The 12755-nt window shown below is 43.2% G+C and overlaps 1 protein-coding gene across 3 annotated transcripts in view; it reads right to left on the reverse strand.

The window, feature by feature from the left end:
* Positions 1 to 12755, reverse strand: part of LIFR (LIF receptor subunit alpha) — a 93970-nt gene that overhangs the window by 35203 nt on the left and 46012 nt on the right. For all 3 annotated transcript variants that reach the window (XM_084628348.1, XM_084628347.1, XM_084628346.1), the window contains 4 exons: positions 7887 to 8043; positions 5973 to 6096; positions 2946 to 3097; positions 1047 to 1210 (listed from right to left, as the gene is read on the reverse strand). In XM_084628348.1, the coding sequence (XP_084484474.1) occupies positions 1047 to 1210; positions 2946 to 3097; positions 5973 to 6096; positions 7887 to 7968 (522 nt within the window). In that variant the 5' untranslated portion in view covers positions 7969 to 8043. The remainder of the gene's footprint in view (positions 1 to 1046; positions 1211 to 2945; positions 3098 to 5972; positions 6097 to 7886; positions 8044 to 12755) is intronic.

Consider the following 12755-nt stretch of genomic DNA (forward strand, 5'->3'; position numbering starts at 1 on the left):
CCTACCACATTTTATATAAAATATTTTTAAAATGTAAAATTGAACTAAGCAGAATTAACGTTTACGAGATGAAAACTTTACAGCACGTCATGTAAAGTATTTCGATTTGGCTTGTTTATAGAAAATTTTACATTTATCATTTAAAATAGAACTGGCAAGCCATGCCCTGGGTCGTGGAGGAATGTAGGTCATCCTAAAGAAGCTGTTAGGAAGATAAGATTAATCCTTTAAATCAACAGTATGACTGGAAAAGTGGTTTGGGATGGAATCTGAATTGCCTGCTTTTGAGCCTGCTGCGTTGAACCCAAAATCTGGAGTTCAGGTTCAGTGGCTATTCTGATAAAATGAGTGACTAACCTAGAAAAATCTCCCCTCCCAGTCGTCATCTCCGGTGACAAGAACGTTGGACTCATTCTACTTGCTACCCATCCCACCAGCACTGAGCAACCACAACCTATTGAGTTACTTAAACAGCACTTTTCACCATGCTATCTCACTGGTACGGACCTGGCAGGCTGACACATTCAAAGTTATGCACCTTGGATTTAACTGGCACACCATCCCTGGGCCTAGAGTGAGGGAGGGCTTGTCCATGCAGCCTTGGCTCCAGGAGGTGGTTGGCTTTGCAGCGCTGCAGAACCAAACAAGCAGGGGAGGGGGCAGGTGGGGCCATTAATGGGCATAAGATACCTGCACAACTCTTACAATAACAGGGAAGGGAAACAGTAAAATTCACTTGGTTCTAAATGGCACTGGCACTGCACAACTGAACAAAAACTGCTGAAGCTGCCAGTGCCGTGTGGAGTAAGTGCAATAGCCATGGCATGCCTTTCTCCCTATCACTTTCAGTTGTTTTAGTGCTAGGAGGTTCTCAAACACTAATAAAAATAAATGAACAACACCTATGTATAGCATGAGTCCGTAAGGTCTGTGTCCATGTTTTCCTGAACTCTCCTGCTTGTGTGACCCCTCCAAAATGTATGGGGGGGAGTGGGGGTAAAGAGGGGAAATGCATTTTCATAAAAAAAGCGAAAAAGAGGACTTACTAGTGTCACTGTCTCCATTGTTTCCTTACGCAGAATCTGAATCTGCCAGCTGGCATCTAATTCATGTTGGAAGACTGAGCCACTATCGTTCCACTTCATATATAATGTGTAAGTTGAAAAGTCGGCATTCAGATTAAGAATTTGGGGGGTGAGTGGAATAAGTGCTTGAAAAGAAACAAGGGAAAAAGCATACATTCAAAATAATTACCAGCAACAGCGCTTACAGGTGTTTAATAGCTGCAACTCTGAACTGGCCTGCTGCCATACCAATGTGAGGTTTGTTCTCATTAATTAAACTGGGTTGGGATTTGCCATTCCTCATGTAGGAAGCTTCCCAAGAAAGCACAGAAACATCCTCTGAAGTTTTGTTGGTGACTCCGCAGGCAGCATTTCTCCTGCTACATTAGGGGTGCCAAGTGCGATCTCCTCCAAGCTGCTCTAACATGTCTTTCCCACAGTTTTCTGTCAATGATTGGCTGAGAAAAATCTTTTCTTCATCCTAGCCCCTTTACCTTTTGTATCTATACAAATGAGACTAAGTCTCAGGATCGGCACTTGTTTAAATCATAAATTGTTGTGAATGCAAAGTAACGATCCTTCCGTGTTTGTTAGGAAGTAGTGTGCTCTTGGAGGGGCTGTTCTTCACTTGAGATAAAATAGAGGCCCTTTTGTCACTAAGGTCTCATGGTGCTTTTTGTGAAGTGTACCTATTCTACACAATTCCAAGTTGGGAAAAATATATTTTAGTTCCTTCTTCCCCTCTGCTTTAACTAGAGCAGAGGTTCTCAAACTTCAATGCATCGTGACCCCCTTTCGACAATTACATGCCCCCATGAGGGGGAACCAAAGCCTGAGCCAGCCCAAGCCCCAGGTGGGGGCGGGGGATGGGGAGAGAGACAAAGCCTTCAGTTCCAGTCAGAGGCCTGTAATCTGAGTCCCAATGCCCAGGACTAAAGCCCTCGGGCTTCAGCCCCAGGCCCCAGCAGTCTAAGTCAGCCCAGGCAACCCCATTAACATCGGGTCGCAGCCTACTTTGGGGTCCCGACCCACAGTCTGAGAACCGCTGAACTAGAAGGTTTTTTCCCATTTCCCCTTCTAAAAATGGTTGTTTATAATACTCATTCCAGAGTGACAGTTCCAACATGGGTACATTTCTAGGGGAGATGACAAGATTATATCTACGTTCTGTACACTGCTATGAAACCCATTAAGGAGGGAGGCAGCCCTGAAGCCAGCGCTGTGCAAGAGAAACAGCATGTCATTCCAGGGTCCCACGTCAGGAAGTTAGCTTCAGTCCTGGGGCTCTGCTCTCCAGCTACACATCAACTCAGCTATTCTCTCCCCAGCCAACCCTAATTGTTGTGCTTCCTCCCTTATTAAGTTCTACACCCAGCACAGGTGCAGCAAGGCCGAGCTAATTAAACAAGGCCTTACAGGGCAGGCCACCCTATTACAGATTGTTTTATTTTGCTTTTTTGGTCCTAGCAGCTGTGAGAGAGACAAAGGAAGATATCATTTCCCCTAAAATGTTGTGAAAAAATGGGCATAAATGGTGCTCAAGCAGTGATGGTTCAAGGAAATATCTTGGAGGTGAGAATTACCACTGATGGTTTTTTTTTTTTTTTAATGTAATTCGCCTACCTCATCCCCAAACAAATTAGCCTGAGGGAATAAGTTGTTTTCTATCATGGCATCAAATACCATACTTGGCTACCAAAATATGCATTTAGCAGAAGTGCCTGTGCATGGTGGAGCACGGGGGTGTTCTGCATCTCAACAAGAGAAGCTCTTTATACAGGGAAATGTTGCCAAAGACAACTATTAAATCATCGTATCCATTTCCAGAATGTTATAGTTAAGTGTTCATATAAAGCCATTATACATAAACTTGATACTTACAAACATTTTCCTCAGGCAATACAAACGTTTCAGTAGCTAAAGGAGTTCCAGAAGCATTTAGTGTGGTTATCTGTATGTTAGTGGAGCCCATTGCCACTGGAATATCTGCCCTTTTCTCCCCAGTTTCAATACACACTGGAGAGAATGGCTCACTGAAACAATAATAAAGAAGAATTAGAAAAGTTCTCCATGTATTAGGAAGTTAGAGAGCTCCCTACTAAATTTAACATTGCAAACCTTTAAAGGTCCAATTTATTCTCAGAACAAAACTGTGAGAGATCAGAGTCAAATTTCAGAAGTAGTAAGACTTGGATAAGCTTTGGCAAAAGAAAGAAAGTTAAAAATTGTGATATTTTATTCAGAACACTACTCCAACCCTTTACTCACTCCAGACAGTATTTTTATCAAACGCCACAAAATAGCTTTGCGTTCTGGCCTTTTTTGCTTTTCTCATAACTTTTTGTGGTGAGGATGTGGGTGCAGAAAGGATGTTCATTCCCATCAGGGGACAGAGCTGGTGCTTCCTTTTGGGCTTTAGCCTACAGGGGAATAAGGGGGTTAATAAGAACATAAGCGGTTTGGCGCAGGGGACGGCCTTTTTTGGGGTGGGGGGCGGTATATGTAGAATGCTTGGCACAATGAGGTTCTGGTCTGTGACTCCTCAGCAATGCACATAATTAAGGCTACAGAGGTCACAGCAGTCACGGATTCTGTGACTTTACCAGACTTCCATGACTTCCAAGGCTTCAGGAGTTGGAGGTGGGACTGTGCGCCTCTGCCCTGCAACTGGAGCTGGCTGGAACCAGGACCCTGCAGCCCCAACCTTGCAGCTTCCACTGGGAGCTGCAGCCAGGGCCATGCACCCCATCCCCGCGGCGTCCTGGGCTTGGCGGGCCCCGCAGCCAGGGCCGTGCGCCCCATCCCTGCGGCGTCCCGGGCTTGGTGGGGGCTGCAGCCAGGGCCACACACCCCAACCCTGCAGCATCCTGGGCTTGGCAGGGGCTGCAGCTGAGGCAGTGCACCCCAACCCCGTGGCTTTCGCCAGGGGCTGCAATTGAGGCTGCGCGCCCCTGCCTGGCGGCTGCAGCTGGAGCCATGTGCCTCACTCGTGGCTTCCCAGGGCGATATGCCCCCACCCTGGCTGCAGCCAGGGCTTTGTGGGGGCGGGGGCACTGCAGCTGTGACCAGTGTACCCCTGTGCCGCAGGTGCAGCCAGCTGTGGAGCACAGGCTGTGTGTCCCCCATGGCTGCATCTCCCGCTGCGGCTGCTGACGCTGAGGCTGTGTCCCCCACCATGGCAGGGGGCTCAGCCTGTCAGCCGCCCACTCCCACCCTATGGGACTCCATTCCCCCCCCCCCCCGGCCTAGCCCTGCCCCCTGGTTATTTTTAGTAAAGTCACGGAGAGGTCATGGGCTCCGTGAATTTTTGTGTTTTGTCCCTGACTTTTACTAAAAAATAACTGTGATAAAATCTCAGCCTAACACATAATTAATGATAGATTTGATGGATAGATAGGATGCGGCTTGAGTCCTCACTCTCCTTAACATTTCATATGTAACTGGAGAGGAGAAAGAGATTGGAAAATGCCCAGATCTTCCTCTCAGGGCTGGGGGGGAAAGGAAAAAGTCAGAACAATGCCCAACTTCCTGCTAATTAACTATTACTCACTTAAATGGGACCCTGGAGCTTTCCCCTTTTGAAGTGGTTTAAATAAGAGGACTGGGGAGGTTTTTGGACTTACCCCCGCAGTCCCTGACTGATAAGGCTAATACACCCTGTTGAGTCTCAAGTGCTGAAGAGGACTAACCCTCCCCCAGTGCAGAGACATTTCCAAAGGGATCTTGGCCACAGAGTATGTGGAGAGCATCAGGTGAAGGTCTGGAGGACGGGATTAGCTGTGGCTGAGCTCCCTTTCTGTGGATCCCAAGAATGTCTCCTCACCTTATTGCTTTCTGTGCCACCTGCCTACTCCACCATGCTAAGGGAAAGGGAATAAACAGAGGCAGCAGCTCACTGGGTGATCTTGTTCAGGATGCAGTTGCTCCTTCAAACAAGATGGTGGTGAGGGGATTCATTCAGTTCACTACTGACACACACACACACACACACACACTCTCTTTGCAAACTGGGATGGCAACTGAAAATTCAGGCACACTAAAGTGCCACTCTCTCTGCACCACCGGAGGCAGAGAACCTGGTGTGTGAGGTGGGGAAAGGAGTGCAGCCAAGCCCTGGAGCTGCATGAACAAGTCTGAGCTGTCTTCACTATTCACAGGAAGAGAGGCATAGCACAAATATCAGCACCGAGGAAGAAGTCAGGATCCAGAAAAGACTTCAAACCTCATGCCTAGTGCATGACAGAAAATTGGCAGATTTTCATTCTGGTGAGTTACACATGGAATGCACAAAAGTTCTAGAGATGTGTCTGAAAATATTACACTTTTTTAGCGTACCTTAAAAATCTAAACTATACTCCATTTCAAATAGGCTATTTCAATTTTGTTTTCTACTCCAAAAGCATTTATCTTCAAAAGGGATTTAATATTTAAATTGGTAAAAAAAAAATACAGCCATTAAGGGATTTTACTTAGATGTAATCTAAGTTTCCTAAAGGCATTTTCATGTCTGAATCTTAATGCTTAAGGTCCCTGGTATTTCAGCACAGAACATATTTCAGGCATTTCCTTTTGGACTAAACCAAACTATGAAGATAACCTTTTGAGAACTGAAAACAAGGGCCATATGGACACTGAGAATTCAGAAGTAGGAGTGTGAGCACTCCCTACCCAATGTGAGGGGGTAGCAAGGTGTTCTGGCAAGAGAATCTTTGGCATACAGAGGTCCTTTGCTGGGAAGCTTACAATTGCCCAATTTAGAACTGAAAACATTCAGAGCAGAAGACACCATTCTAGATGTAACTGACTGGTGGACAGACATGCTCTGAGAAACACAGGATGATACAAATTTTATGAATATGGATTGAAGAACAATAATACATACATAATTTGATAAGAAGAAACAATTACCTGTTTGTATAACAGATCTTGTAAGTCAGTCCAAGGTTTGCACTGGAGGTGGCATCCCAGGAACAGATCATTCTGTTTAAGTCATGTGTAATACATTTCAAACTCCAGGGTGCTTCTGGAAAACCTGAAATTGCAACATCTACATAGTTACAATGTAACAATTTAATGCTCTCAGACTGATGCTCCATCAGATATACACATTTTACAGATTACCTCACGCTCATTTACAATACTTTTAAACTTCCATTACATAGTTGCAGGCCAAGATTTTCAAACATGACCAATAATTTTGGGTACACAACCTGAAACACCTTAAAAAGTACTCATCTTTGGAGGGTGGGTTTTCAACAGTTTCTGAAAAATGAGGCTCCTCTAAGGCTGTCTCAAGTTGGGCGCCCAAAAACTGAGGTGACTTTGTGTTTTGAAAATCTTGGCCCTTGACTGGTTCTGTATATTAGAGTCAATGGTATTACACTAAAGCAATAAGAGTAGCAGAATCTGGCTCCATGTTACGAGCAGACTCCCTCTGGTTGGGTCCGCACCATGGACTCCATGAAGGAAGTACACAGAAGATTCCTGCACTCAGACACATAAACCTGTTAGTCAATTCTCCCCTTCCACTCCTTTTCACACACAGAGGTGAGGAGTTTGTGCCATTTTTGTTTAGTTTAATGCCTGGGTCAATTAAACTCCTATTGAACCACAAAAGGACCCAATCCTGAGAGGTGCTGAGTAATGTCAATTCCCCTCCACGCCTGAGGGGTGTCAATGAGAGCGGAGATTGCTCAGCATCTTGCAGGATCAGGTCCTAAGTGGTTCACCCTCAGCATTTTGATTTGACAAGTGAATTCTGCTTGGGAAACCCTACAAAAGTTGTGTATATCCGATACACTTGCTTTGAAATAAAGTTTTAAAATCCCAACTTTCTTTTAATTGTTTGTAGTTATTGATTTTGTTGAGTGCTCAAAGGAAGTTGTCAGGAAAAAAGTAAAAGCTCTAGTTCATAGCTGGCCACATCACTATTGCTTAAAAAAATAAAATAAAATAAAAAAATCCAAGCTACTACTGTGCCTCACTGCAAATTAAACAGCTTTCTACCACTGGGTGTGATATGTGCAGTGCAACCTATCCAGCTTTGATCTGGACAATTCAGATGCTGTAATTCTGGTGAACTGAACTTGTTTAGCTTCTTGAGTTTTCAGTAATTCGAATACTTCAAACATACCTACACAACTTGAGAGGAACAAGGCACAACAGAATCCCCTTTACTACATTAAAGCTGAATGTAGAATACTTAAACAGCTGGGCCAGGGATTCTGTTACAGCCTCTGGGTGTAGCTAAAAGAAAAGGAGTACTTGTGGCACCTTAGAGACTAACCAATTTATTTGAGCATGAGCTTTCGTGAGCTACAGCTCACTTCATCGGCCTTCTACAATGGATCCCTCCATTATGTGCAGGGTTTGGGCCAGTGAAGTTGCATCTTGCATATATCCTGTGTCCAAACCCCCAAACTCCACTGGTCAACTTACAATACTCTCCTCTACAGTCCAGCCTAGACAGCATTGCTCTACGGTGCGTGGAGCTGTGGAACCTCCGTGTGCAGGCTCTATGCACAGCAGAACTGCAGTGGGCCTGAGTGTCTGTTGCCCTGCACACTGTGGAGTCATTTACACCAGTGAATGTAAATTGCCGCCATTGTGAGGCAGAAGCACCCAGCTTTGCACTGGTGTTAGAGGCTACACAAGATGCAGGAAATTGGAGCATTAGATCCAGCATTTCTACTCTTAAGATCTTTCATTCCTAGAGAGGCAACATTATTTGACCCTGAGTACATAATAAATGCAGCACATTTATAGAGTAGGCACATATCCTAAGAGCAAGCAATCTAGCAAACAGTATCAAACTACACTTACCTGTCTCCTGACTATATATTAAGCTCAGCAAATGTAAGAAAGCTATTGCTAGGAGACATCGGAGACTTGGATTATCCCACATTCTTTTACCATTTACTATTTAGGATGACAACCTTAAGCAGGAATAAACTTCATCTTCCACACAAATTTGCCAGTTCTGAAACCAAAAACAAAACGAACAGTCTCTTTAAAATCACTGACACCCCCTGCTATGCAGCAAATAATACAAGTTTTCTATAGATGTATGTTTGAACAAGACTGAAATGCCAGACATATTACTTGTACAGATGCAGCAGTTACTTTAAAAGACCCTGACAAAAAGTTAATAAAGAACATAAAATCACTCTAAAAAGAAACCCGGACCTGTAAGTGGACATTCCAAATGGGAAATCACAAAAGTAGAGCTGGTCAGAAAATGTGACTTTTTCTAACCCCATGAAAAAAATTTCAACACAAATGAAAAAAAAATATTTTTTTTTGAAGAGCCAGCTTTTTATTTTAAAAAGTTGAAGTTTTCTGTGGAAAATATACACATTCCATGGAAAATTTAGTTTTGCTGAAAATCCTATTTTCCACTGAAAAGCAGTTTTGGTTAAAAAAATTTAAATTGCACTACACAGAAGTCTTTTGCACAGAAAAAGAACCACCACAAGAGAGAGACCTGACATATCAAGTCATTGACAACTTCCACTATATCTATTTAGAGTATCCTAAAATTGTTGTAGGAAGGAATCTTTCTAATAAAACAGCAAATTCTTACATAGATACCATGAATATTTCTTGAATTGAACCAGACAAGCACTTTTGCAGAACATGCTCACAGAAATCCCAACTCTATCCTGATAAGCAAGCGCAGCCCACATTGAATCATTTAAATACTAGGCCACCAAATTCTTAAATTCTTACCACCAAAAGCACTAATGTTTGGGGTGGGGGTGGGGGGTTGCCTTTTTTTTTTTTTTTTTAACCTGAGAGAAGTATGTAACTGGTGAGTTACAAGAAAGCCAATGACAAAATGTGGTTCTCCAATCCATACGCACAAGGTAACAATTCACTTATTTTCTTCATATACCTCCACTTACTTAAATCTTTTTCATCAAGATTCAAGCTCCTCACTTGCTCATGTTAACATCTCTTGCTCAGTATCTCTGCCTAGTATAGCTTTCTCTCTCTCTGCCTATAAACTTCTCCCAAGTCTCTTGCCTAACCACATCTTTTATTTTCTCCACTTGTCTTCCTCAGTACTGCCCTCAGGCCTTTCTTTGCTTGTCAAGCAACCTCCCTCACCTTGCTCATACTCCTTCTTAGTACATATTTCTTTTACAAGGACTTTCAAAGATAATTTCAAGTACTGTGTGCATGTCTAAAATTCAATTCCATGTATACTTGTCCTTCAGTGGATGTTTTATGCTGGAATAGGTTTGTATGCAGATTATGTTAGGACTGTCAATTTAGACTAAGCTGCTGGGAGAGGCAGAAAACATTCCACTCCATCCACGCCTTTTAAAAAAAACATCCCTATGCATGCTGGCACTCAAATGGTCTCAATTCGCTGGCAGAAGTAAATAAACAGTTGTCATTTCTTAACCAGTGTTTCTTTGCAACTGTATGTCAACCTCCTAACGGTCAAAACTATCTACATTTTTGGCTGTATCAGTGGACACAATGTTATTTTAGGACGTGTGAATTGAGGGTTTTACAAAGCGACCTTTTCAGTGTTTTGCAGTTTCTCTGGAACAAACTTTGTTTAACCCGTATTCATGTTTAATAATTAGCTTCTGTGTCAATTTTTGCTCCTAGGGAGGAAGATGGGAAAAGTTTACCCCCCAACACCTACCCCGTCCCTGCGGCACAGACACATTTGTTTTCTCCTTAATGCTGGAAAACTTTGAAAACAGAAGACTGAACACATCTATGAACATCATGGTTGCAATACAGGATGTGGCCTTATTATACTGAAGAACCATAAAAATTAGATGAGAAAGACCTAACAAGCATATAATCCAACCAGTCCATTTCCCTGCAAATCCAGAATAGTTCCCTATAATCCATTTACCAGTATTTTGTCCAGAATACTTTTAAAAGTCCCTAATGACAGAATTTCAATTCTCATCTTAGGATAGTATTTCCCAAACTATGGGTCCCAGGAAGGTTCTAAATGGGTTGTGGACCCAGGATGGAGGGGAGACCTGGGAAGGTGTGGGGTTGAGGGTGGAGAGTAAGCCCACCCCCCATTCATCCCACAGCAGTGGCTCCTGTCCCCACCGGTATGGGACAGATCCCTGCTCCGGGAATTACAACCGGGCACACAAGATCTCATAGCACAAGTGGACAGGCCAAACCAGAGTAGCACTGGGACACCATGTGCCAGGTTGCAATACCTCTCACTCAAATTTGGCCCAGCCATCCCTCTCTCATGACAGTGGCCAGGCCAAACCTGAGTGGTGTGGTGACTCCATGTGCCAGATCACAATGCCCGGAGCAGAGAGCTAGGCACAACCCCTTGGGACAGGAGCTACCACTGAGGGTAGGTGGGATCACTCTCCAAATATCCCTTCCCTCCACACCAGGTCAGGATTAGGTTGTGGTGCCAAGGCAGAGGTGCTGCTGCAGGTGGTCAGTGCCTTGTAAGTGGCGAAAGGAGCTGGCAGAGAATGACACTGGCCTATGATTCCTCCCCCCAAGTTTGGACATTGTGTGGGTTTAAAAACATAATGCAGTTGGTGGGTCACCTTTGTAAAAAGTTGGGGAACGCCTCCTTATGATTCTATTCCACAGCCAAGCACAGGTCACCATCAGGGAGGTTTTCAAGACTTTTATTTTTTTCTAATTTCATGTTATTAGATCTAGTAATATTTCTGTACACCAACCAATCTTCTGCTCCACTGGGCATTTACACCATTTGACTATGTATAGCTACGTGTCCCGCTCAACCCTGAAATTTAACCAAGCTATATTTAAGCTCTTTTAAAAACAGACTCACCCTCACAACTCAATCCCATTAGACCCCCAATCAATGTAGTTGTTCTTTTCCTAACACCCTCCAATTTATCAATATCTTTCTTGTAGTGCAGAGACCAGAACTAAATGAAATACAGTACATGCCTGTTTATCCAAACAGCCTCTGGGACATCCAAAACTTTTGGATAACCAGGTGTTCAGATAAACAGAAGTGCTATTAACTAACATAGGGCTATATGGGGGACACACTGGATTCAGATAACTGGGAGTTTTAGATTACTGGAAGAGTGCTGTATAGAAAAGGAATATCAGCTCCTTTCCTAATTTTACAATGCCAAGGCTTAGGGGAAAATATCCAGTGGGGAAAGGAACTAGGGGGATTCCAATGGGGAGATTTTGAGGAGGAAGAGAGAAAGATGTCATCTAAGGATGTTACAATGACACAAAATTAAGCCTCTCCAAACCCACAGGAGGTACATAAACACCACATCCTTTTTATATAATGGTGAACTGTGGTACAGAAACAGTGACATGTCCAAGGTCAGGCAAGTCACTGTTGGTCAGAAATGTAACTGAGTGTCAGAAAGGAGAGGAAGGGAATCGAATGTTTAGGGCATTGAATTCTCTTTCTGTGTGGCCTTAGTTAAGTCATTTAGCCTCTCTGTGCCTCAGCTCTCCATCTGTAAAGCACTGCTCTACCTCACAGAGTTGTGAGGATAAATAAAGATTGTGAGGTGCCTGGATACTATGGTGACAGGTCATTAGCTGTAAGGATGAGATAGCTCATATTCATTTACCAGGGTTCATTTTTGATATAACCAGGCCAAACTAATTTGGGATCACACCCATGTGTGCTCAACTCTAATATTACCATCCGATGAATTGAGCTGTAGCTCACAAAAGCTTATGCTCAAATAAATTGGTTAGTCTCTAAGGTGCCACAAGTCCTCCTTTTCTATTAGCCTAAGGGTTGCTCTAACACTAGGAACTTACATCAGCATAGCTATGTTTCTCAGGGGTCTGAAAAATCCACACCAAAGACATAGCAGCTGTACCAGCCTAACCCCGATGTAGACAGTACTACATTGATAGAAGAGTTCTTCTGTTGTCATAGCTACCGCCTCTCAGGGAGGTGGATTACCTACACCAATGGGCATCAGTAGTGTCCACACTGAAGCGCTAGAGCAACGCTGCAGCTGTGCTGCTGTAGTGTTTCAAGTGTAGAAAAGCCCTTAGGTAGGCATGCCCAATGCTGAAAACCTGTGTTCAGACAATGACAGCACTTTCCAGTCTACTATAGGCCCAGAACTTCAGCTTCAAAGATCTCGAAGACAAATGGAAAATTTAAGTGGTTCTAGGAGGTCAATGCTGCAACACAGGATTTCATGTTTATTGTCTCTCAGTGCCTTCAGACCAGATTTGTTCATATTATTTTTTAAGTAGAAATATATTTTAACTATTTCTGTGCAAACTCAAGACCGATATTAGCACACAAGACCAATATTTTTTCAAGTATGCATGAAAAAACTGCACATGCACTTTTAGGAACAAAATGCCTGATCTGTATTGATATGCATACCCAACTCACAGCTGTGCATATATAAACACTTGAATTATCTGATCATTGGGCGTTTGTTTATTTTGTAAAAAATAAAAAATGCAAAAATAAAAAAAATGCAAACACTTAAGTTTGGCCTTCAAACCAGTTGACAGTTTCCCTTCAGCTAGCACAGTGATTCTCAATTTTTTTTTTTTTTTTTTTTTTTTACTGGTGACCCCTTTCACATAGCAAGCCTCTGGGTGCAATATCCCCTCTCTCTCTCCACCCCCAATCAATTAAAAATGCTTTTTTATATATTTAATACCATTATTAATGCTGGAGGCAAAGTGGGGCTTGGGGTGGAGGCT

The sequence above is a fragment of the Lepidochelys olivacea genome (genome assembly GCF_965140295.1).
Source record: "Lepidochelys olivacea isolate rLepOli2 genome assembly, chromosome: 5".
NCBI lineage: Eukaryota > Metazoa > Chordata > Testudines > Cheloniidae > Lepidochelys > Lepidochelys olivacea.